At 45.0% G+C, this 25,806-nt stretch overlaps 2 protein-coding genes and 1 long non-coding RNA gene across 4 annotated transcripts; 2 read left to right on the top strand and 1 right to left on the bottom strand.

Annotated features, from left to right (window-relative positions):
• The first annotated feature begins 1,184 nt into the window (after positions 1-1,184).
• LOC116233668 (keratin, type I cytoskeletal 23-like) lies at positions 1,185-13,347 on the top strand. Of its 2 annotated transcripts, none has more exons than XM_031600724.2 (9): positions 1,185-1,290; positions 1,809-2,798; positions 6,070-6,152; positions 7,309-7,465; positions 9,013-9,174; positions 9,266-9,391; positions 9,875-10,095; positions 10,763-10,794; positions 11,432-13,347. In XM_031600724.2, exons 2-9 carry the CDS (start codon positions 2,385-2,387, stop codon positions 11,533-11,535), a joined length of 1,299 nt encoding a protein of 432 aa, XP_031456584.1. In that variant the 5' UTR covers positions 1,185-1,290; positions 1,809-2,384; the 3' UTR covers positions 11,536-13,347. The 2 variants fall into 2 exon arrangements, with proteins under 2 accessions (XP_031456584.1, XP_089980981.1); XM_090124855.1 differs by having other exon boundaries at positions 1,518-2,798.
• Positions 7,326-9,398, bottom strand: LOC149914989 (uncharacterized). The gene is made up of 3 exons (XR_016459953.1): positions 9,349-9,398; positions 7,761-7,853; positions 7,326-7,402 (listed from the first exon to the last, which is right to left on the bottom strand). It is a non-coding gene; the product is annotated as an uncharacterized LOC149914989 (long non-coding RNA).
• Positions 13,348-18,434: 5,087 nt separating the features above from the next.
• On the top strand, positions 18,435-25,129 carry KRT20 (keratin 20). The gene is made up of 8 exons (XM_031600721.2): positions 18,435-21,260; positions 21,485-21,567; positions 21,769-21,925; positions 22,086-22,247; positions 22,330-22,455; positions 22,607-22,827; positions 23,739-23,779; positions 24,438-25,129. The coding sequence occupies exons 1-8, from the start codon at positions 20,838-20,840 to the stop codon at positions 24,533-24,535; spliced, it is 1,311 nt and encodes a 436-aa protein (XP_031456581.2). The 5' UTR covers positions 18,435-20,837; the 3' UTR covers positions 24,536-25,129.
• Positions 25,130-25,806: the final 677 nt, after the last annotated feature.

Raw genomic sequence — 25,806 nt, 5'->3', positions numbered from 1 at the left:
TGCAAAACACCCTTAAGCCCTTTGCTCTGAATTCAACGTGCACAACTTTGAAATATCAGTGTTGTTATTGGCTACCATATGGTCAGGTTCTTCCAGCCAAAGCATACCCTGAGCACACACAGCCTCACAATTTGGGGAAAAATAACATTAATTCTCAAGGATATCCATCTCTGCCAGCAGCCATGAAATTCTACTGGACGATATAATGGCATTAATTGCTGCTGATAGAGGATACATGACTAGGGCATAACGGCCCTATTCCACTAGCATGTTGCCCCAGCACTAACAGCACTTGACCAAGAAGTGGGCAACTTGGATCTTATCAAAGTGAGCATTAAACGGTCACGTCCAGTGAGTGTAAATGTCACAGCTCTGATCTACACTTTGTCACACGTTATCTACCTCCACATCGCTGCTGTCACAGCACTCGGTGCTCAGTGGCCGATCGGCCGCCCTGCAGCACCGCACGCAGCTCCGGGAGCCCCGCAGCGCTCAGCCCATGGTGCCACCTGCTGGCGGCTCTCGTTTTCTTACTCTGACCATTGCTTTCATTCCGTACCGCCTGGATCGCACGGCTGGCTGGGAACATAAGCATAAAAAACACCCGCAGAACTGTGCCGGGTTTGAATGAAGACTTTTGTCTTTTCCATGGATCCTTCACGTGTGTGTGCGTGAGGGAAACCGTGTGACGCCCTTTCCAATTTAAAAAAGCTCAGTTTCAGAGGAGACATTTCTGTGTGTCGGCACCTCGGGCCGTGGGAGGCTCTGTGCTGCAGGGTACCGCCAGCCCACGCCTTTCCTGACTCTGGTTATGCGTGAACTCCTTTTCCAACATTATATTTCACAGAACATTATCTTGCTGAACTGCCAGACTGGAAAACTCAGTGTGAAATTCAGCTTTGTGGAGATGAACCGAACAGCAGGACATCCCCGGTTCCATCCTGCTGTCACGTTTCATTGCAGTTAGCTCTCCATTTCTGCCCGGCGCTTCAAGCTCCCGTTACTCTCAAGCTGCAGCGCTGACAGTGAGGAGTATGTTCCAACAGCAGACGACAGCTGTAGCTGTTAGGAGAACATTCTTAGCGTTTCTATGCCATCAAGTGTGTGAGAAATAAGAACACGGACGTCAGCAGCCGAGGCGCAAAGCAGCCACGAGGCGGAGCCCGATCCCTGCCCGGCCCCGGCTCCTCTGCCCCGCGGTGCTGGGCGAAACGCGGTGCTTCTTCAGTGCTGCCGAATTTCAATTTAAACGAACACTGAAAAAAAAAAGGATTCCGCGGCTTCTCCCAGGTCAGTATAATTCCGCAGCATCTCCCCAGCCGAACCCTTCGGAATGCGGGGCGTTGTAGGGTCACAGATCCCCCGCTGCTCTCCGGCCGCCCCTGCACCGCAGCGCAGCCGCTCGGTTTGTGCCCCCGGAGCGGCGACCGAACTCAGCGCCCGCCGCCGCTGCCGGGTGCGGGACGGGGCGGCACGGCAGGGGCTGCGCTGATCCGCTCTGGTTTTGACTTACGCAGCTTCAGAGGGGACCTGGAACTTCGGAGAGAGACTATTTCTGCACAGTGCCAGCTCAATTTGCACCATTGGTAGCTTCAGTTTTTGGAGTATTATAACAGACTTCGGAATATTTTCTACAGCTATAGTATATTTATAGTGCTCACATTAGCAACAGCAATACATCCCCGCTTTATTATCTTTGTATTTCAACAAGACTGCAGAAATTGAAAGATGACCGCACATCGAATCATGAATAAAACGAGTAGGAAAGATTGCAAAGGATGTAGTTCTGGTGTTTGTCGGTGAAACAGGCGGCCGAAGGGAACAGCTGGGCGGCAGCTGTGGGACGCGGCCGGGTGCATCAGGACAGCCCCGCAGGACGCGCCGTGCCGCAGGGCTCAGAGTGCGCAGCTCGGAAGCTGACAATTCCGGCAGCAGGAAAGCGGCCCGGCAGAGCAGCCCCTGCCCTCAGCCTCCCTGCGCTCTGTGACGGATGACGATCTCCCCCTCCAAACACGAGAATACAACGCATTCGCTGCTGGGTTTTAGTCAACAGTCCGAGGCAGAGCCGATCCGGTTCCACACCTACTGCTTTTAGCCACACCTCGCAATTATAATATGAAAAGCGAAGAAAAAAAAGAAAGAAAACAAGCAAAAGGAATCTGGTATGTGGCTGTGATTCCAAATAATAACAACAGTGTGTGCAGGCTCATAAATGCTTCAGAATTGACCAAGAGGAAGCACGTTTCATGATGACACAATCTTGCTGTAGTCATTCAGCGAAGGGAACTCCCACAGGAGAAGGCATAAAGCCGCTCAGGGAAGGCTAAGGAGCTGCTCAGTGCGAGTCAGTCAAACATTGGGTGAGATCCGTAACGGAGCCGAACATGAGTACCAGCCAAGGCCCTTTCCAGTTTTATTCTGGGTCCCTCAGGGGTAGTGCAGGGTGTGGTTTGGCCCAGCAAGGAACTGCTTACCGACCTCCAAGTGCAGACGGTGCCAGCGGCACACACACCTCTTTCTCCCCCGCCAGACCCCTCTGTCTGGCCGCCGGAGGAGGGGCATCCTGGGGATGCTTCGGCGAGCACCACTGGGAAAGCATCTTCCTGGGTGGGAATGAGAAACAGACTATGCAAAACCTGAATGACCGTTTGGCTGCCTACCTGGACAAGGTCCGCTCCTTAGAAGCAGCCAACGCTCAGCTCGAAAGCTGCATCCTAGAGTGGCACAGGACAAAGTCCCATGGAAAGAGACATGACTTCAACCAGTACGAGCAAAACGTCACTGACATGCAAAGACAGGTAAGTCAGAGCTATAAGCAGCTATGCCATTCTGTGCTCCTCTAAGGGATCTGGCTCCTCATTTATGCTGATGGCTTTCCTTTAAAGAAAATTAAGAATAGCATTTTAAATGTTAGAAATACAAATGAAAGTGGTTACAGGAGCTGGGCACGAACGTTTCCTCCACAAGGAGGAAAGTGGGGAATAAGAAAGGCTGGAAGGGAAACGAGGGGCCCCTGTGCAGGCTGATAGCATAAAGGTGCTCGTGTGCTGCCAGGTGCTCATTGCTGTACATGAAACTGTGGTTTCAGAACCACGTCTGGCAGAATATGATCCTCTGACTGCACATGTAGGCAAGCAAATTAAAAAGCAGGCAGCCTGAAGTGAATGCCTTCTTTCATGCGCGCCGTCCTCAGACGTAGTTCTGCTGCCTTTCATTTCTTTGATTCCTGTGGCAGCAGACAATGAAACTACAGGACTTTTGGGTCCAATGAGCTTATGTAATCAGATGGAAAAATACTTCATTGTAATTAAGGAAATAGCAGTGACAAATTCCTTGTGGATGTTTTCACTATAATTAAAAGAAGAAATTCTGGTTCTCGCCAGTTGTTAATATTAATGTTCAACAGTAACTCTTTCAGTCTCCCAAACTCACGTGTCTTCAAATTTAACCATAATATTAATCTGTATTCGTAATGAACGTACTTAGCACTGTAACCATCTCTGTGACTAATCACCATAATTAACTGCACAGCCACACAGGGCAAAAAGCAGAGCTATTCCAACTGCGATGCTGCTGTTTTTGCCCACTTCTTGCAGTCTGCTCACTTTGCATTCTCACGACCCCAAGAAATGTTTTCCCAGAGGCCCTGGGAGCACAGCAGTCCCACAGCCCTGCGGATGGAGCTCGGGGCTCCAGCAAAGCCGTGCTCGCTGTTATGCATTGCCTGCAGGCAGAAGATGAAGTGCTCCGACCACAGGCAGCGTGTAAGAGAGCCAGGATTGCCATCACCTATTTCAGTTTTCAGGATAAAGGAAGGCCATCAGTCTCCAAACCTGTCACCTCGTTGTTAACTGGTCCAGAGATGAATACTTATTCATCAGGAATATAAATGCTTTCACATAGATTTGAAATTAACAAATTGAAAAGGCTTAGAAAGATGCTATGACTGAAAGCTCCGTGCTGACTGTGGCAAAGCCCTCACTTCCAAATGGGCTGCACCCAAAGCGTTATTCCTAATGCACTACAGAGTGCTGGCAGCCCGATGGTCCTGGTGCTGGGCAGGCAGTGCTGGTAAAGGATCATCTACAAGTGACAATTCAGTGGTTTAACACAGGATTTTCACTTTCTCCATCAATTATTGCAATTACCATCATGCCAGCAAAATGAGTGAAAATTTAACATTTAATTATTAATCATTATTAAATTAATTACCCACAAATTAAAATGGTGAGATGAATTCAGCACCTAAAAAGATTTTTAGACACAGTTTAGGAACTTCCATCCAATAACCCAGAAAGTCCATGACAGTGGCTACCCAAACCTGCAGGCACAGTCACCTGGTCCACGCTGCACCACGCTGTGCCCACGGACACGAGAGGACAAACGTCCCGGTGGAGCAGCGCGCTGCCTCGCTCCAGCCCTGCTCCATATGAAGTGAAGTCATTTGTGTAAACACCAGCACATTCGTTGTTCATACCCAGGCATCTGGTGCTGCCAAATAACCAAACTGGTTTACAGAGCACTCAGGGGACAGGATCCGCACTGCTGACCAGAAGACACACAGAGGAACGAGTGCAGAGAGCCTTGCTGGGCAAACCCAGGGATGTCGGCTGCCCGTCCCTCACTGCCTTCACCACCTCTGCAGCCCCCTGACAGCTGTCTGTCCTTCTGCCACTGCAGTGCCTGCAGGACGGCTGCCTCATGCAGGGCACAGCAGGACGATCCCTTCCCTTGGCAGCCAGGACTGCAGCTGCATGCATTGCCGTGACGCATTCGTATGAAATGGCACAGAGTGAAAGAACCCAAGCAGTGCTCTCTCATGGCTTCTTGGTTGTTCCCTCCCACAGCAACAATTGCCTCTTCTCTGACAACGCATTCCAGGCACTGACACACTTGGGGCACTCAGATTTCTCCAGTCCCCTCGATGCCGTCGCAGGGCCGTACCTCGCTGTGCTGCTAATTGCTCAGGAATGCACAGCCTGTCCTGTTCCAGAGATTAGTTAAAACTTCACCTGGGTGTTCGGATTTTCACTACAGAAGGTAAACTTTTGACACTTGAGGACAGTTTTCCCACTTCCTGGTGTCCCTATGATTCATGGGGGTGTGGGAAGTGCTGCTCACAAGTGTTGGGAGCTCTGATCACAGAATGGTTCCTCTGTGGCCGCAGTGCCTCGTTTGGTACGGCAGCACTGAGCGAAGGCAGCTGCAACCACACTTCTCTTTCCTGTTAGAAAAGGACACGATGCTCCACAATTACAGCTGCTAATTATGTACAAGATGCATAAAGATTTAGAGTGCAATCCTGCACTTTCCATACTTGGATTTATTGTTCAAAGCTTCCTCATGAGCACTACATGTCTGACACGGCGCACTTTCTCCTTCACATTTTGGGGCAAATTTCAACATTTGAAAGCAAACAAAAAATCTGAATTAATCACCACACGCTGTTAGAGGTTTCAGTGCAGTTACAGTGAACAATGGGATGGATTATGACAGCCAGTGTTAACCTCAGAACGGCCACCTGCACAGCTCCAGACACACTGACACAGGCAGCGCTGCTCAGGAGCTGCTGCCATCATCATTACAGCTCTGCATCTCAGCACTGACTCAACAAGGTCTTTATGCAGATGCATATTTTTTAGTATGTGATTAATTCCAGCGTTTTAATTGTACACAGGGAGAATGAAATCTTTCTTACTGAAATTTGCCCTAACGATGACCAAAGCTGCTTTTCCAACTGTGCTGAACAGAATCAAAATCACTTCACAAAAAAAAAAAAAAAAAGGAGACAGAGATCATTGTTCTGTGATCTCCATGAGATTTCTGTGTAATTATCCATATCTACTACCTGGCCAGGAACAAAACAATCCCTCCTGTTTCATATCCAGGAAAGTAAAGCAAACAAAAAATGATGATAATAGACAAAAATTGTGGAAATATGTAAATTAATCAAGAAACTAAACTTCTATTCATTTGCTCTCCTGACCCTGGGACTTCTCCTGTTCATACGTTTGATATGAGCAGGGGCATCCATAAGGAAGCACACACAGGTTATTTGCTGTTTTGCAGATTGAGGACGGGAAGATCACCAACGCCAGCATCCTCCTGCAGATCGACAACGCTAACATGGCGTCTGAAGACTTCAGGCTCAAGTAAGAACTTCTTTGTTTCCTCATTGTTTGACAGAGGATTAAGCTGGATCTTTCTTCCTGACAATTCAGCAGGACATTGATTTGATGGCAGATTTCTGGTGACAGCAGATAAATGGAACCAATGCGGAACAAAAGTAGTTTAAAAAAAATGATTAAAAAAGGGTGAAGAACGTTCAGATTGCTGAACTCGAGTCACCCTGTTTATGATACTTTGTTCAGGTCCTGAAGAGCAGGTTTTACAGCAGACACTTGATACTGGTGACAAATGGTATTCACACTGTCATCTGAGAGCACCAATTAACTCTTCTCCGCACCATACGCTTCCCTAATCCAGCCCAAATCTACTTCCTGCAGTTATCACCTCTCCCACCCAGCTCTGCAAGAAAGACCTGTCCTTCAGCATCCTCTGCTTTGGATTCTCTGTCCTTCAGCATCCTCTGCTTCCTGTTCTTACTTCTGTCACAGCAATAGGGCCAATGCTTCCCAGGCTCTCAGTGCAGTCTGCTTGATCAGTACACTGCTGAAAGAGTTCTCAGACCATCTAAAAAGCCCAAATGCTTGGACTGAGAGCTTCCAGGCAGGTCTTGGCACAGGAAAGGAGTTCACATTTCTGTTAATCAGACTTCTTGGGAATCATGCAGATATCTGGTCTTACTTTTAACAGATGATGATCAGCTATTTACACATCTCAGCTCTTGGTAATACTGTAACAAACACAAGGACCTGGCACACTGCATGCCTTAGGTCGCCTTGCTTCTCTTTATCATTCAGTAGTGTTGTGAAAAGGCAATAGTGGAACTGCACTGAGGGGCTGGAATGAATAGAGTAAGTCTGAGGGCTGAGCGTACCAACGCCAGCACAGCCCACACAGAGGGGAGGAAAGGGGCAGATTTGGAGGAGCAGAAGTGCTCCAGGTGCCCAAGGGAAGATATAGCAGAGCCCTTCTGACCTTGATTCATAAAGATGTCAAACTGTGAGGGGTCAGAGAGCAGTGTTAGCAACTGGCTTCTTTCCTGTCCTCTGATGGACTGAAAACTGACCGTTTAAAAAAACACAGAAAGCAACAATTGCAAATAATGTTTCTTTGCTACTACTTGTATGAGAGGCTAGAAGCAGCTCTCAGTGAGCGGGCTTTGCTTTCTTTCTCCTGACCAAGGTATGAAGCAGAGAAGACCCGGAGGCAGGGAGTGCAGTGCGATGTTGAGAACCTGCGTAAGGAACTCGATGGCCTCACCATTATTACAACAGATCTGGAAATGGAAATTGAAGGCTTGAGAGAAGAACACATCCTCAGGAGGAAAGACCATGAGGAGGTAAAAAAAAGTTACACCATCACACAAATCTGTGCTACTGTGTAATTAACTTGGAGTAAGATCCATAATCTATAAATGGGATTGATGATTCAGGACCCAGTTACGTTTCTAAAGAAGCCAATGAGAGTCAGATGAAGCATAAGGCTTATGTACAACATTACCAGTCACACTGGGACCTCAGCAAGAATAGCAACTTGCTGTGTTTTCTCCCAGGCTCTTTTCTAGTCACCTACTCTTTTGTCATACATAGCTAACAACTCACATGTTTGACATAAATGTTCTCAGAAATACTTACATACACACACAGAGATGTTGTACACAGGAAACATCACTGGTTGCTGTTCAGTTTGACTGATCACCAAATTTCCCCTCAACTCTGGATATATCACTGCACAGAATCACAGAATCACAGAGATGGAGGTTGGAAGGGACCCCTCGAGGTCAGCTTATCCCCTCCTGTTCCATCAGGCTGCTGAATTCTCAGAGGACCAAAACTGAACACAGTGGTTAATGGAGTCAAGTAAGACTGCTTATTCTTGCAAAATTCTAAGCACAATTAAATAGATAATAATCCGTGTCAGAAAAAATAGTGCTGCTCTGACTTCTTTCAGAGCTATACCACAATAATATCTGTTATTCCCCTTTATATAAAACCACTGTGTGTCAACATGCTGCTTTCATTTTGCTTGAGCTAATGTTGTTTTCAGTTATTACCTAATGCAGTGCCAAACATCCTACTCAGTATCTGTGGATTGCTACAAAGGAGAGTACAAACACGAGGGTTACACAGCAGTAGGTGCAGCTTTCCTTGGCTGGTTCCCTCATAGCATAAACTGACATACACTGAACAGCTATATCAGATCAGTTCTTGGGATGGAGGCAACCAGCAGAGCCATGGCTGTGTCCAGCTGATCTGCATTTCAGAGGCTGTGATGTCATGCCTGCAATGCTGCTTTGCCTGGGTGCTGCTGAAAATGGTACCTAGCACACAGGATTGTGCTACAGCACAGGAATGTGAGCAGACCTGCTCAACTTGTCCTGTAATTATGTTGTTTACAGAGTAATTATATGTTTTAATCCAATTACTCCTTTAACAATTACACAGAACCTTTATATTACTATCCTGTAAACTTAGTTATAGTTCCATAAATATTAACATACCAGGTAAGAAATACGAAATTACTGTTAGATTTTCATGAAAGGTTTTATGTTCTTAACAGATAAGTAAACTAAAAATGTTACTGCTTCAGTGCATACATCTTCCAGAAGCTTTATTTGACAAGATCTTCCGACACGGTTCTCTACTGATTTCTCTCTCACAGCTCTGCCATGGCAGCAGGTATCAGTCCTGGTTTAAGTCATGTCACAGCATTATCCACATAAACCTCCCAAACGGGGGGTGTAGGTGCCAGTTAACCTTACCACAATGAAAAGGAGTATCTGGGGCATTCTGGGAGGACAGAACTGAAGATGAGACAAGTATAGGTATGGAAACTGTTTCCCTTTTCACAGACAAATGTTCTTGTTTCCTCTGCCTGTACCAATAGGACATGGAAGCAAATCGCTCATCACAGGACTTCAAAGTCAATGTGAAAGTAAACGCGCCGCCTCCTGAAGACCTGGCCAAGATTCTGGCAGAAATAAGGGAAGATTATGAAGCCATAATAGAAAAGAATCGTCAGAGCCTTGACAGTTGGTACAAAGAACTGGTAACAGCTCTTTCCTGCTCATTTCAAAGACCCCCATTGCTGCACTGACTGACCAGAACCACTGAACTTTTCTCCTGCCTTTGCTCCGCAGAGCACAGCTGTGTCCCTGGCAGCAGCCCCCAATCCAGAACAGATACAGAGCAGTGAGAACGAGATCAAGGACCTAACACGGACCTTACAGTCCCTGGACATCGAGCTGCAGGCGCAGCTGAGTAAGGTATCTATGGCAGACATCTCTGGCTGCCCACTGTTGCATCATAAATTCTTAGGAACCTTCTTGGACCAATTCTCTGCTTAAATTATGCCGAGTGCAATTTTGTTGTAGTTATTGAAGTGAAATTGAAATTTGGGCCATGCTTTGCCAGAATATGCAAAATAGATTCAGCAACCATCAGCAGGATGTGAAAAATGTATATCTCACCTTACAAACAAACAAAATATGGGGAGAAGAAAATACAGGAACACCGTTTTTGAGCATAAGGAATATGGCAGGGCTCAATTACTCATTTTCTGCCATTCATTATGCACACATAACGTCATGATTCTGCTATCTTCACATGAATAATGATTCAAGTGCACGTGTTTAAATGACCACAGTCTAACTTTTCTACTATTCTGATCAGAGACCAAATTTGCTGATATTTCTCTATTACATACTACATCCCTCATAACCGTAGAATTTTACTGTCTGTTCTGTCAGAAACACATGCTGGAGGACACCTTGGCTGACACTCGCCATCACTACGCTGTCGCACTTCAAAACATGCAGCAGATCATCTCCAAATGTGAGGAAGAGCTAAGCCAGCTTCGCCATGACATCAGGCAGCAACACAACCAATACAGGGTTCTGCTCGGGATTAAAACACGCCTGGAGAAGGAAATCTCCACCTACCGCCTGCTGCTGGAAGGGAATGTGGACAGGTAAGGCAAAGCTGCCCCGACTGGAACAGATGAGAAGAGAGTTCCAAGTTCAGCTTATTTGTTTGTTTGTTTACACTCAGTCAAAGTTTGTGAGTCCCATGCTACAGAGGGGTTGATATTTTAATTTGATGGATTGTAATACAAAGCTTGAGCCACTTGGTATGCAGAGAAACATGTATCTTACTTCGGATTATCTAAATTAATATAACAATATATAGATATTTAAATGATTTTTAGATTCTAGGTCAAGGAGAAGCGTGGAGACAAGTGCAGATGTGTGGGTCAGCCATGTGCAGCTACAAATACCAGCAATCAAAACCTCCACCATGTGTCCCTCTGCTGAGCTGCTGTCTTTCCCCATCTGTGTCTTGTCTGAATCTACATTCAGAAATGGCTGCACCTCTCTGCCCTTTGTTCTCCTGTCTTATGTACAGAGTACGCCTAATTTATGCCAAATCAGAACAGGGAAGATGTGTAACCTGCATCAGTGAGAATCTGCAGCATGCAGTGCAGGACAGGTGGCTCCACATTATTTATCACAGCCCAAACCGGGGCTTTTCTCATCTCATACCTGTACAAGGTCTTAGAACCAGTGAGAAGAAGGGGAAGAATAACTTCTTAAAATCAGTATTTTCATTATTTTGTCTTTGTTTCATCATCTTTACAGGATAACAAGAAGATGTGAATCAAAAGCTGAAGGTAAAAGTCCTTTATTTTGTTCTCTGTAGTGACTTCTAACTTTGTCATTTCCTATCAAACTTGACTCCATTTTCACCTCACACGGCAGAGCTACGGAAGGGTTACACTGCAGTTGGCTCCTCATGCAGGCCATATTTGAGAATAACTTCTGTGATTCATCAGGCTTGTGAAGGACTGCACTTCACAGCACATTCTGCTGCATCTGCCCTCTCACAGCTGCTCCACACACAGCCCTGCCTGTGAGACATGGCCAAAGCCTGGGCTCGAGACTAAAGCTTTCATGGCAGATGAGGAGGCATAAAGACTCCATGTGGTGACTAAAACAGTCTGAGAGCATGAGAGCAAACAAAATCTGCATGTCTGGAAACTCCTCTTCTGGTATGAGCATGACCTACGGACATGCAGGTGAATCTGCTCTGAAGTCAGATTTGCATTGGCTGTGATGCAGCTTTGCTATTCATTTGCCCTGACCTGGACAAGGCCCAGGGTGACTCTGTCTGTAAATTTCACACAGAGCAGTAATAAGTATTGACTTAAAGGAAAACATGTAAAGATAAATCAGTTGAGGTAGCTGGTAAATTACTGTAAATGAAGTTTCCCCAAAGTCTGGTATAATTAACCTTTCATTTTCTTCCAGAATATGCTGAACTGACCAATGGAAAGATCAAAGCGATTGTGCATGACAGCGTGAATGGGCAGCTGATGTCCTCCACCACCAACCAGATCCACCAGCAAGAGTGAAGGAAAACGTTCTGCTAGCTCCTCTGCTCCTGGTGGGCTGCTGTGCTGCCTCTGCTGGCTGCTCTGCAACTGCCAGCTGTGTGCTGGTCCTCGGTGCGACGCTCCTGCAGCCATCTGCAGCCCAACATTGCAAAGCGCCACGCAGAGCTAGGCAGAGCTGATGCTGTTAAAGAGCTTTTAGTCATCAAAACGCTGGAGCCAAACTATTCAATCAAGATGACTGTCTGGGCTGGTAATGTATGTATTATGCACGCCTCACTGGGGCATGAATCTCCATCTGTGGTTCATTTACTGCTCTGAAAATTAACTATAATTTAAAGTGAATAATCTCTGACTTCTTCTCCTGGTCTCATGTCTCTTACATATACCTCACTGCTGCCAATAAACTCTTTTCCTTTACTCGTACTGGTTATTGGAATTTCTGATTTTGCTTATTCTTAAACATGCCCCTGCCCAAAATGGCAGGGCTACAGAAAGAGGCCAAAGAGCTCCTCACTGATGGAGCAGCATGAAGCTGGAAGGGTGCAGATAGAAAAAGAGGTGGTGCAAGTTACACGTGACATTTATATGCAAAACTGTCAGATTTTCTTCTATACAGCTTCTGGTTGCTGCCATTTAAAGCAGCATTATCAGCAGCGTTGAAAAGTACACTTTACATCCTCAAAACATTTATTTATTCTTCAGTTTTAGAGAAATTTCCTTCAGTTATCTTTACACATTTTCCTTCCAAGACTGTAAGTAATTCCCCATACACTCCCATACATTCTCAGTGACCTATTTAATTCAAAACTCCACTTCAGCAATTTGCTTTCTTATTGATGCTCACTGTTTTGGTTGATGGATCAGGACGGCTGCTGTATGCAGTGCATAGCAAGGTGTGTGCGCAGGAAGGCAGAGACCCGCGCTGCTCAGCCAAACCCAGGCTCCGTCCCCTTCCTCAGACCAGCCCAGCCCCAGCTCAGACCCCAGCAGCAACATGAAAGTTTCCAGAGATACACAACACTAAAAGCTAAGCATGAGAAACAGCAGTGTTATTAGGGCAGTAGACAGTGAAACCCGGAAAGCAGAACAAAGAGAGACAAAGTGGAGCACCAAGAGTGTCTGTGGATTTGCATTCCAAAGTCAGCATCTACACATAAAACAGTTTGTTCTGGGCAGTCTCATATTCATGAGTGAAATTGTCACAGTACTCTTTCATATCTCCTCATGACGGATTTTCGTGCAGGATCTTATTACCAGCTTTCCTTTGAAACATGGCTCACAAAAGAAAATTTCAAAGACAATGCAGATCTAAAATAAACCAAGTCCACCTCTACAACACCACGAGTTCTTACCAGCAAGTTACGACCAGTCCATGATCCCCCCCTGCCCCCTCCCCCAACTCTCCACCCTTGTTGCACAAAGATCCCAAAAGCATCGAATGGATTACCTAATGGTTTCTTTAAATTGGGTAAAACTTGTAATACAGGACTGGTAACTCTTGGCTAACTAACAATGTCCTTCCTTACGGCTTACCAGATCCAGCAAGCCAGATCTGGTGTTCGTAGCAGCTGGACAAAATGTGCCTGGGTGCTCCTGAACAGTTTCCTGTATTACTTAAAGCTGTACGTATTTATCAAATTCACAAAGCACGTTGGCATTCTTGTGATACAGGTTCTTATTAAAACTTCTAACCAGTCCCAAACTTGTAAGCCAAAGGAGAGGATCTGTTTTGCACTTGTTTTGATTGTGCTAAGCTGTGAAGAAAGAAAACTGAACAGCTGTAGAACGAGCAATAGAGAACAAACCTGTCCTTCTTTCACACCTTTGTGCAGCACATTGGCTTTGCTGTGCCCAGCGTCCCACGCAGCACGGAGGTGCACTGCTGGTGTCCCTGCACTGCCCTCCTCGTGTCCCTGCACTGCCCTCCTCGTGTCCCTGCACTGCTCTCAGCTCGGCACAGCAGCGCTGAGGTGCAAAGCAGAGCTGCTCCACTCCCCTGCTCACAGCTGTGTCCCTGCCGCAGCGCTCAGCCCAGCACAGCTCCTCACTGACCTCAGTTCAATTTACCAACGTCATCACACATCCATGCTCTAATATATCCATGCCGGCTGCTTTTAATAACTGAATTAAACCAATTAGTCCTTAAACATATACATATTAGTTACACTGTACTCTGCTTGCTAAATGAAAGCAGTTATTCTATGGCAAAAAAAGCTTATTCCTAGGCATTTCTCCTGACTTCAGAATAGGATGTGTCACTGATGATTCCTTTTACTGGGACAGCTAACGATGCTGTGTCACTGGCCTTATGGTACCCGGCATCTGCAGGTCATTCATTATTAGTTCTGAAGTTTTGTTCTTTACTCTCAATAACAAATCATGATATTAGCATCTACCACTTCTACATATGGTCAGCATCATATTCTCACAACACACTGAGAAATGAAGTTAGGGAGATAACGGGTGGGAATGGCACAAGCATTCCCTTTCTTACTGCTTAAGAAACTGGTAAAAGAGATGACATGATCTGCTGAGGGCTGCAAAGAACATCACCAAGAGAGGCCAAACTGGAGTTCATCACTTCACAGCTCCTACTTCCCTCAGCTATCAGGTAAGGCACCTTCAGCAAAGAGCAGCTGCAGCAATCCTCCATCCCAGCCAGCACCCACACAATGCGGGCACTCCGAGTCAGCAGCCCTGCACAGATCACTGCTGTGAGCAACACTGACAGCAGTTTTGGTGATTTTGTAGAATTTGGGAAACTCTAAAAAAGAGATGGGGTTTGTCCTGCTTTCACTGAGACTGAGATCAGTGTCTGGAAGGAAAGGAAATCTTCACAAGTGTGGTACTGTGCTTTATGGCATTATTTTATTGTACGACTGTTTGAACACGCTGTGAGCTGGAATTTATTCCACGTTAGTATTAAACACATACAGAGGTGCTCATTCAGTATCAAAGAAGTGACTGACCCAGGCCCAAGGGAATCTGCAATTTTTCTGATTTGAAAGATCATAAAGAAGAACAGGCTCAAAATGAAGACATTCGATTTCCCACAGATGGAATTGAATGGCAGAAAAACCCCAGCAGGACATAATATCATTTCTAAGGCTGACTGAGTGATGTAACACTACAGCAAACTGACAAGACTGAGGAACTTTCAGGCTATAAAAGGAGGCTGAAACCACCAGCATTCTCAAATCCCCGCTCGTAGTTTCACCTGCCATTTAAGGAAGTCCTGCACTAAATAATCCTCCAACGTATTTATAACAGACTTGAATGCACTCCAGAATGCGTATGAGTCACAGCTCATTTCACTTGTAGAAATGTTAGAACTTATTAAGGTGCATTACAATACACAGCTTTGGTAAGTGAATTGTTGATCCTCTGGAAGAGGTCTGCGATGAGGTAATGCAGTCATGGTTGGTGCCATTAATCACACATTCTTTCTGGTGATGTGGCCACACATTGGCAGCTCTCTTTCTTATTTACAAGCAAGATACTTCTCTTGAATGCAAAATTTTTGCTTTGTACCTGCCTTGTTAAAACAGCTGCAAAATTAAGCTAGTAATTTCAGCAAGAGCAGAAAACAAAATCTAGCATTTACATCACTGCTAAAAACACTGTTTGCATGCTATTACTGAAGCACAGAGAATAGGTGGAAGAGCCAGTAAAACATTTCACAATGTCCACACCCTGACCTATAAAGGTTTCTGCAGTTCTGCTGGGAGATGCCTGCTCCTGCGTATGAATCATGCAGAAGAGGGAAGAATCTATAAATGGGAAAGCAAATGAAGAATGATGCTTGAGAGGTCTGCACCCCCTGCCCCCCACTGCCCAAGCTATTCTGCAATGCATCTTAATTGCTGGCCCCGCATGGGTGTTTGGCTTTGAGAAAGCAGGAAGCATCTGGGCCTGTTTTACTGCACACTGCATCCTCAGAACTCCTGCCTCACTATAATTCTGTTTCTTATCAAGCCGTGTTTTGAAGGTATTTTTATTTGTAGAGCTATACTGAAATGACCTTTTTGAGCCGTACACCTAAGGGTTGGCATAAAGGAGCTGCTCCCAGGATCACATTGAACACAATTCCTCACGTTTGAGTTCTGGACTGTCCTTACGATAGAAGCGTACAGCTGACGAAGGACCAGACGTGACCTGATGGCAGGACAGGAGCACTGCTGCTGCTTCCAGACACGTTAAACTGCCTTTTGAATGTCTGAATATACATCAGAAGCTTAAAGGCATAAAATCACAACATCAGCTGTGGCAAAGGCACTTTCAATAACTATCTAGACTTCAGGGGTAAACCTTCTTTGCTTTGCAACATCCTGAGGACAAGCCAAAGGGATTTAATTTGATAGGCTGTCATTAAGCTCTAATGAAAGCAGTGAAAATGAGGAATACAATTTAATTAGAGAAAACATAATTAATTTAGAGGAATAATTATTTGAAGCAGACAGGGAAAAGAAGAGGAAAGAAACAAGCTGACAAGCGGCTGACAAACCATGCAGGACCTCTGTGGAACAAAGTGTGAAACCTTCAGAGGAAAGTCCGAGCTCCAGCTGAGACCTCCAATGCCTGGATCACACAAACAAGAAACTGCAGCATAAAGGGCTTAAAACAAATAAACAGGAAGGAACTCTTAGCAGTGCAACCACAAAGCAGGGAGCATGCAGTGTTGTTAGAACCAGGCCAAAAACTGGAATGTTAAAGTTATCAGTGCTAGAAAATCACCACCACCACTTCTGTCCTTCCTTCCTACTGAGGCACACTTTCTGACCAATATGTTCCACTGGAAATTACATAGCTACTATGTAAAAACACAACAAAATCAAACAAAGCACACAAATAATAAAAAAATATGTATATTTAATGTCTATATATGTATATTTAATGTCTAAAGTTTAATTCTCTCTAAAGATTAAGGTATTTGAGCTCCAGCAATGAAGACAGGGGCATCAGCTGAATGGATAATGAACGTGTCTGTCATTACAGGAGGTTCAGACACAGAAAATACTCAGAGCTGTTGCTTAACAAGCTCACTGCCACAAACACCACTGAACTCTTTGTAACTACAGCTTGTGGCTGTGAAGATAAATACTGCCTTACACATCTGGCCACAAGAATTATGCAAAAAATTTTTCTTCTGGATATGGGAACAGAAAAGTGGGCAATACGTGAAATTTTGTTATGTAATTGTCACGAAGCACGTTCAGGTTCCAGCACCGACTTGCTAGCTGCAGCAAGCAATACAGACTCGCACAGGCAGCTCCTCTCAGAAGGCCTATGGTGGCCCCTAGTGACACACAGCTCCATCTGCACGACATTTCTGCATGAAGGTGAGACTGAAACTCAGCACAGCAGCCTGCCCTGTGCCCTGGTAGCTGTGCCTCCCCTGAGGCTCAGAGAGCCAGCTGGAGCTGGGACTGTGTGAGGGATTGTGTGCTGGGCACTGCCAGGACCCCAAGGCCTGCTGTTTTGTAAGAGCTAGGGGAAAATTCTACATAAATGTCATTGCGTGCAGTGCAGTGTTTGTACCTATCTGTTACAGCGTGCTATCAGTGTGCATATATTTGCACAGGGTCATGGAAATTGTGTTTGCTTCCTGAACAATACACACGTTGGCAGGAGGTCCTGCACAGTCCAAGATCCTATGGGCCCTTCCAGCTCAGGGTATTCTGGGATGCCACTGTTCCGTATCACATCTTCCTGTGAGTATTGAGATGTCCCAGCTTTGTGCTAGCTTTAAGCTGCTTCATGTGACTGCTTACAAACCTCATTTCCACACGCAGAAATGTTCAGCAAACACTGCTATTGGTTGCTCTCGCATCAAGGAGAATATTCTGCAGCTTGCTGATTTCCTCATCCGCTGCCCCTCAGCTGCTCATGGTTCCCACAAGGGAAAAATTCCTGCTAGCAGTTTCTTACATTACGTTAAAGCTGACACTTGCAATACTTTCAAGGGGAAAAAAAAAAAAAAAAGAGTGCTCATTTGTGTGGCCTGGGGCTGTTTTCCTTGGCACTGACTTTGGTTCTACTTGAGGACAGTGGCCTAGACAGGACAGGCAGCTCCCAGCTCCCATCTGCAGTCAGTGGCTGGGGAAGGATGCATCCAACACGCTGTCCTACTCATCACTGCAAATCTGCAGCACTTCCTCAAGTACTATACAATTTAACATCATGTTTAAATCTGCCTCTGATCAAAAACTCACTGCAGAAAACAATAAGGTGGAGTGCTTTGACTAGTAGAACATTTTCACTGGACAAAAGGTAAAAAGGAGAGGGAAATGAGGAAAAAAATGCATATGTGAGGCAGCCACTGTAAGATCTTGCGCTGCAGATGTTCAGGGATTAAGGAAGGCAGTTAATTAGCGACCTCATCTGTCTCTCTTCTTCTCTGATTTGGTTGCAGTGTTTTTGTAGCCCAGACAAGCACTTCTCACTTGTTCTGAGAAAAACCCTCTGTTCTCAGAGAAGTCAGCAGGGACAAGAGCTAGAAAGCTCCATCCTTTCTGCCTTCCCGTGAACCCAGCCGGGCTGCTCCCACTTAGTGGCTCTCAGATAAGAGACCAACACGGAACAGGTCCCAGTGCCAGGTGCAAAGGAGGAGCTTTTCTTGCAGACTGCAGGGTTGTTGTGTCCTGGGAAATCCTGCTTCCCAGATGGAACCAATGAGCCTGGATCACAGTTTGCAAAATACAAAATATCTCTGTTTACTGTTTGCATTCAAACAGGGTGCAGCATTAACAAATGGTGCAAACACTGTTTGCTTTCAGGGTGGAGAACTGTCCTAAGTATCCTTTTTCACTCTTCCAGAAAAATCTGCTTTCAGAAGCTGCCATTGGCTCGTACCCACACAGCAGCACAGTGCCCTGACGCTCACCCTGCTGCTCTCTTGGTTCTAAACCAGACGTGTGGCACAAACGAGGCCACGTCTTCTCACAGGGAGGTTATGAAGAGAAGGGGGAATTTTTTCAAACACAGCAATATGGATTTTGGCTGGAATACAGCTGAAATACTGAACATAGAACTCCTCTTCCTTGAATGTACTTCACACAGCAGAAGCCTTTTCACAACTGCATTGGAAAAGACATGGAATCAAATTCTTATGACACAAAACCTGAACTGAACCCGACCATGCGGTCACGGGGACTAATAAACAGGCACTGGATTTCACCATTAAAGCAGATCATCACTAAAGCCTGAACTAAAAAACCTTTTCAGTTAAACCTTTAATTCAGCCAAAGGAAAGCTGTGCTCCAGCTACAGGCTGCTCAAACCCAGCGCCAAAGCTGGGTGTGTCTTTTTTCCTGGAACTCCCATGCCTGGTTACCTCTGGCTGCTTAGTGACTAACGCTAATGGCATGCACACGCTATCAAAACCTCATATGGGTTATCTTCATAGCTCGGTGTCCGTCACAAAGGTGACAGTCGTCCAGGAAATCAAACAACTTGCTGGCGTTGCTATGAACAGTTATTGTGACTGCACACAAACCTTCAGACTGACATCTGCATAAAATCTGACAAAGCCGAATGTCTACTAAAAGCAGGTCGTCGGAGAATACTGTAAGAGATGCAGGCAGTGAAACACATGGCCAGAAGATGTAACTGTAGCAGGATCTTGGCTGTGCTCTTCTCATGGCTTTAAAGATGTAAACTCTGCCCTACTAATGGAAATGATTCCTATTCAGTGCAGATAGAACAGACCCACCCTGAGTGTCTATAGCAACAGGCCAATTGACCTGGCTGGTGTACTTTGACTGGACCTGCCATAAATGTTTTTCAGACACATACTTTTCAGCTACACCCAAAGCTCAAGGTCCAACGACAGTTCAGACAGCTGAATGTACACTTTGCATCTTCATAAAAAGGAGCTCTGCCCTGAATGCTGCTCATTTTAGTTTGGAAGATGCATATTTCCAGAACAGCTGGACTCTGCCTTGCTCCAGCACCAGTCAGCAGACTATTCATAGCACTGGAACTTAACTGACCAGAACTGGTCCCATAGAATCCCACGCTCAGTTCTCAGAACCTGAGGATGCTTCCAAGATACAGCGCAGTGCCTGTCACCAATTTCCTTGTCCCCAGATTGAAGACCAGTATGTACGGCAGCTCTTTGTCACTAAAATAAACAATACATGTAAACTGTTCTACCTGACTCACTATACATTATTAATACACTGAAGTACGCTAAATGCAGTGCCCCAAGGAACTACCCCTGCTTTGTCCTGCTGCACACCTGCTGCTGCTTTTGTGCAATGCTAGTAACTCCCTCAGCTATCAGCTTCTTCACTCACTTTTCACGTATCTCAGCGTTTCACATCTCAGAAGTACATACATTGCAGCTGGAGGAACCACTCAAAACACAGCTGCTTGGGTTTCTTTGTGTGCTGAACAGAGGCAGCTGATTTCCTGTCAGTGGCAGAGCAGCCAGCAGCGGAACTGGCCAGAGGGCACAACGTGCTGAGCACATTGCCAGGGCTCTGCTCTGCTTTCCCTTCAGCCACGCAGGAGGCCTTGGAGCACCTAGCTGTGCTGGAAGCTTGATCTCAGCACTATCACTCTATGGACATCAGCATCTCACTTGTAAAATAAAGTGAGCAATCAAGGTGGTTCCAGTATCCTTATGGCTTTGCCTACTCACAAAGCAATACACTTTCTGAGTCATCTCAACTGCACTGCAGCCCAGTTCAACTTCTGAGGGCTTTCTTCCACTGAACAGCGTACAGTCAATGCAAGCAAACTACGCCAGTAATTTTCATGCCAAGATGACTGTTTTGTGCCCACTATAGAATGAGTTAAGCAGTAGCTACAAATGCCATCTTTCTAATCATTTCGAGACTTTTGTACATCATCCTCAGGCCCAGGCAATGGCTCACACAACAGCAATATGTTCTTGATTGAGATATAAATATTTAAAGTCTCCTGTCACATACAGTCAACTCATTTTAATTTCATAACCTGCACACGGGGTTTGTTTGACAATGGCTGTATAGAGATAGGCTGCTATAAATGATTCAGCAGCTCGTTTGTGTTTTATCTTTTATTCAAAATAAAAACGAAGAAAACCAAATTTCCTGAGGAGTTTTTTCAAAGGCAGATGAAGAGATTAAAAACCCTTTGCACTACAGAGTGCGGGGACAATGTCCTGCATGTTATTTGCACTGACACCAATTACAGTATGCGTCAAGAGAGGTGGGGTTTACAACCACCGTGTTTCCTCTTCGACAGACAATATAAAGCTTTACAGAACACACACCGCACTTCGCTCCAGCTGCTCGCCGTCGTAGAGTCAGCCGCCCCATCTCAGCAGAAGCACGATGTCATTCTCCACGCAAAGCTTCCAGCTGGGCACAGCTGCCCGCCTGCAGGGCATGGCGCCCGGCAGCAGCGCTCTGTCGGTCAGGAACGTGGCCGTGCAGCGCGTCCAGGCGCCCAGCGTCTATGGCGGGGCGGGCGGTTATGGCACCCGCATCTCCAGCAGCTCCGTCCGCAGGCAGAGCTCCAGCGGTGCCTTCCACTCCAACATTTCTGATAACGACCTGCTGCTGTCTGGCAATGAGAAATCAACCATGCAAAATCTAAACGACCGTTTGGCCGCCTATCTGGAGAGGGTGCGCTCTCTGGAGAAAGCAAACTCCCTGCTTGAAAAGCAGATCAAGGAATGGCATGAGAAGAATACAGGGGGCATAAGGAGTGACTACAGCTCGTACTTTCAAACAATCGAGGATCTCCAAAACAAGGTAAGATCTCATACAGCCATCTATAAAAACATGAACTGCAAGATAATAATCTGCTGTGGAAGAGATGCTGTTTGAAGTTGGAACTGTCTCACCTGGGAACAGGAAATGCTTAATTCTGGCCTGATACAAATTAGTGACAGACTTTCTAATGTTTAAGACTCACTCGGTGTCCTTTGCGAGTTCTACTACCACTGCTTCATCCCTTTCCAACCATTCCTTTTTAGATCAGTGCTGCACAGATGGAAAATGCAAAGCTTGTCCTGCAGATTGACAATGCCAAGCTGGCTGCTGATGATTTCAGACTGAAGTAAGTTCCGTGCATTGCCTGCACTCCTTCATGCTCCAGTTACTCAGGATAACAACTAGTTATTAGTATCAAGGCTGAGAAGTAAACCACAAAGCTCAGTAAAAATAAATATTTCAGGGTTTGGGATGTAGAAGTTATTGATTTGATATTTCTGTCAAACGGCTGCACTTCAATGATGACAAAAGAAGCCTTGTTTTACAGGTATGAAAACGAGTTATTGCTCAGGCAAAGTGTTGAGAGTGACATCAATGGGCTGCTGAGAGTCCTTGACGACCTGACTTTAACTAAATCAGACTTGGAGTCACAGATTGAAAACGTGAATGAAGAAATAGTTTTTCTTAAGAAGAACCACGAGGAGGTGAGAGCAGCAAAACTGTCATCTGTTTGTTTGTTTGTTTTTTGTCAGGGACACCTAAGAATTAAGAGTTAGCTCTGTTTCTGTAACTGTGAACTTCCGCCCAACATTTAGGCCTGAATGTTCACTTCAGCTGATGCTAATGCAGTGCTCAATGTTGTAGGAGATTGACAGACTGCACAAACAAGTGGGCGGCTCAGTTAACGTAGAGGTGGATGCTGCTCCAGGTGCTGATCTTTCAAGTATTATGGAAAACATGAGACGGCAGTATGAAGAAATGGCAGAAAAGAACCGCCAGGAAGCCAAAGAGCGATTCGAAAAGCAAGTAAGGTCAATTGCTTGAACATCAGCAAGAGCCGCTGTCGTGTTTGGTCACAGCTTACAGTCCTTCCATTTTCATATTTCAGACAGAAGCGCTGAACCAGGAAGTAGCAATCAATGTAGAACAGCTGCAAGAACAAAGGAGAGAGGTCACAGATCGGAGACAGATCTGCCAGAGTCTGGATCTGGAATTACAGACCAATCTGAACATGGTGAGCAATAAACAGTTCTTGAAATAGGGCCCGTGTTTAGAAGATGGTTATGGAGATAAATACAGAAACTGAGACATTTTTCAAAATGTAATTTTAAGGACAAAATGTATCCTCTTGAATGATAAATCTCTGTTCTTTTCACCAATTGTAGAAGAAGTCTTTGGAAGACACTCTGGCTGAAACTGAAGCACGTTACAGTTTTCAGTTGGCTCAAATACAGGAAACAATTGCCAGGTTAGAGAATCAGCTGAGGCAGCTGCGGGCCGACATGGAGGCACAGAACGCGGAGTACAGCATCCTGCTGGACATCAAGACTCGCCTGGAGCTGGAGATTGCCACGTACCGACGTCTGCTGGAAGGAGAGGACGTTGGGTGAGGAAAGGGGCTCCAGCAGCCTCGCACCACTGACAGCAGTGCAAATGCTCTCTAAATTCTCAGACAGTAACAGTGGTAAAATCTGTCTTATGGCAACTGGTTTTTGAAGGAAAAAATCTGCCTGTTGCCCGGCTCTCAGTTGCAGGCTCCAAGGCTGCAGTCTGTGCTCCTTCGGAGGCTGCTGCAGTGTTCAGATCAGTCTGTGCCAGCCTCTGCACGGGTACATGCTGTTACTCTTTTGAGCTGAGCAGCCTGATAGCCGCCCACACTCATTAATAAAAGTGATGCGGTTTTAGATCAACTTTTCCATTAGTGACAGAAACCCAGGGCACAGTTTTTTAAACTGCTTTAGGCAGCACGAGTACCTGCCCACATTAGAGCCCACTCAGTGAGCACACACTGACCTCCTCTTGCAGTCTATGACAAGTTCTGGAGCCTGTGCAGGATTCTGTTCTGCTGTACTTCTGCCACCAGCAGCTGAGCTACTTAAATACGTAGGAGGTGCAAATGAGCTGACACTTATTGTCTGGATAGTCCAGCATCCCCTGCTCAGCAGTGCACAGAGGTTTGTGGAAGAGCACAGAGCAGCACAAGCAGAGAGTAGTGCTTCCCCCGAAGGTCTCCCCATGCAGCAATTCTGCCTCAGGAACCAGGCTGGGCAAATCCTCAGGAGCTGAAGTTGTAACAGTGCAGAAATCAGCCTGCAGGTTAATTTCACCTATAGCTAATGCTTAATGAAATTTACTTTAGTACTGAAAACTCATCCAAACACATGACATGGGTTTAACTAACATCTTGATGAAAGGAAATTTACGTGTTTTGATCAAAGGTGCAGAAAACATACCAGGTTGTTTCTTCACTTTGTCACGCACAATTTACTTACATTTTTCTGTTTACAATCTGAACAGGTTTGTCCAAGAGGAGGCACTTACAAATGAACTTGAAAAAGGTATGTTGCACAAGCCGTGTATTTTTGATGGCTTCTTGTTTAAATGTTATGGACTTAAGCAGCCTGATTTTAAAAAGTGCAGTTTCAGAGCAAATAAACAACCAGTGAACTCTTAAAACGAGAAAGCAATCAACTGTATGGATAGGGAACCTCCAGGGATTACACAAGCCCTGCTTTATGTATGTAACCTAGGTGCCAAACGTAAAACCACGGACTTCTCAAAGGGCCAGGTGAGTGGCAAGGTTATGGAATTCCTTTCTGAAGGTTTTCAGAGGCATTTGCTTCTCTCCACTGACCGCACAGGGAGACCAGGCTCCTAAATGAAGTGCACACACTTTTTAACAGCAAAAAAATCCCTGTCTGTGTAAGCAAGTTCCTAGTTTTCAAGTTTGCAAATTTGTGATCTGAAGCAAAAACATAATGATGAACAGTTATTTAACACAATGCCCAGAATAGTATTATGGGTAACATACAGAATATTAGAAGGAAGATAAACCATATCTTGTATCTTCCAAAAGCTTACTTCCTAGTAACTGTGCATTGAAAAGATGCTTTTGTCTATTTTCTCATTAGTGAAATTGCTGCCAGTAGTACAGTAATATTATTCTGTCAGTACACACTCCATTTTTATTAATTTACTGTTCAATTTCATTACCAGAATCAAGTAAAATTAAAAAGATCAAGACAATTGTCGAAGAGGTGATTGATGGCAAAGTCGTGTCCTCTCAGGTTAAGGAGATTGAGGAGAAGATGTGAGCAGCGCCGGCGGAGGGGAGAGCACCAAAAAGGCACCATTAAACTTCATAAAGAAACCAAAGCAAGGGTTGAAAAATGCCAAATTATCCAATCTCAGACAATTAGTTTTTCATCTTTGTGTGTGTGTGTGTTTGTTAATAAAATCATTTTTTGCCTTACACAGCAGAACATCTAGAGTAGATTTATATTCGAAAAAGCATTACAAAGTTGATTCGGTGCATCTGTTCTGAATGTGAAATATCACTGCAGTGCATTGGAGACTCACTTCAATAAACGTGATTTTCAAATAAGAAGAAACATCAATTGTGATTTCATAATAAATTAAAATGCAAAACCGAAGAAGCCTTCTCATTAATTGTCATTCTCTGGGAATTTCTGTATTGCCAAAGATATCTGATAACCAATAATACAACCTGCCCATCAGATCTGAACTGAAGAGTACCACGTCTGTCAGGCCCTCCTCAGTCACTGCTGCACAAACCTGCTGAGCCCTCCAGCCCAAGGAGTCGGCGCTTCCTCCTCACATAAACACACAGCTCTTCCTTTTGAAATCTCACCTGTCCACTGCATTATTTACTGTTCATAAACAGCTGCCAAGGGAAATAAATCTTTGCTTTCTTAACCTGAGTCACTGATATCAGGCTATCAATTCATTTCTACATAAATGCTTCACTTAAACTTTTGATCTACTGCTCTTAATACAGTTTGCCATCCCCCACCCACCCCAAAAACCACACCTATGCTCCTGGGTGTACATTAATTAAAGAGGAGTAAATTTCGGTTGACAAATCCAGTGATATAATTAAGCCAGGCCAAGGAAAATCAATTTTTTGTCTTTCAAAATAACTTAGAAATAAAACTATATTGATTTTGAAGAGCTTCCAGCTCAAAGCTTCTAACCTTCTAGAGCTACGTTTGATCTTCTAAGTTCTTATTTAACACCCAGAGAACACCGATCTGCCAGAGGTTTGTACCAGAAAAGTGTTGTGAATAGAAACACATTTTTGACACGCATGCTGGGAAGTATAACATGAAAGGGATCATTCTACTTACTTAAGCATAATTCTATAAAAATAGCCCCAAACCAAGAAAGCAATGAATATATAATGACAAAAAAATTATTTAAGATGGATTTAAATGTGAAAAGAAATTTGCGCTCTATTGCACATGGCAAAACATTATCATGATGTCTTAGCTCTACTCCACCCATCTCTCCTCATACAGCAAACACCTGCAGGGTGCTAGATTTCCACTCCCATGGGCAATTTAGA

This window comes from Phasianus colchicus, chromosome 26, assembly GCF_987193195.1.
Source record: "Phasianus colchicus chromosome 26, bPhaCol1.hap1.1, whole genome shotgun sequence".
NCBI lineage: Eukaryota > Metazoa > Chordata > Aves > Galliformes > Phasianidae > Phasianus > Phasianus colchicus.
Note: the sequence above shows the minus strand (reverse complement) of the source record. Positions and strands in the feature narration are given on the sequence as shown.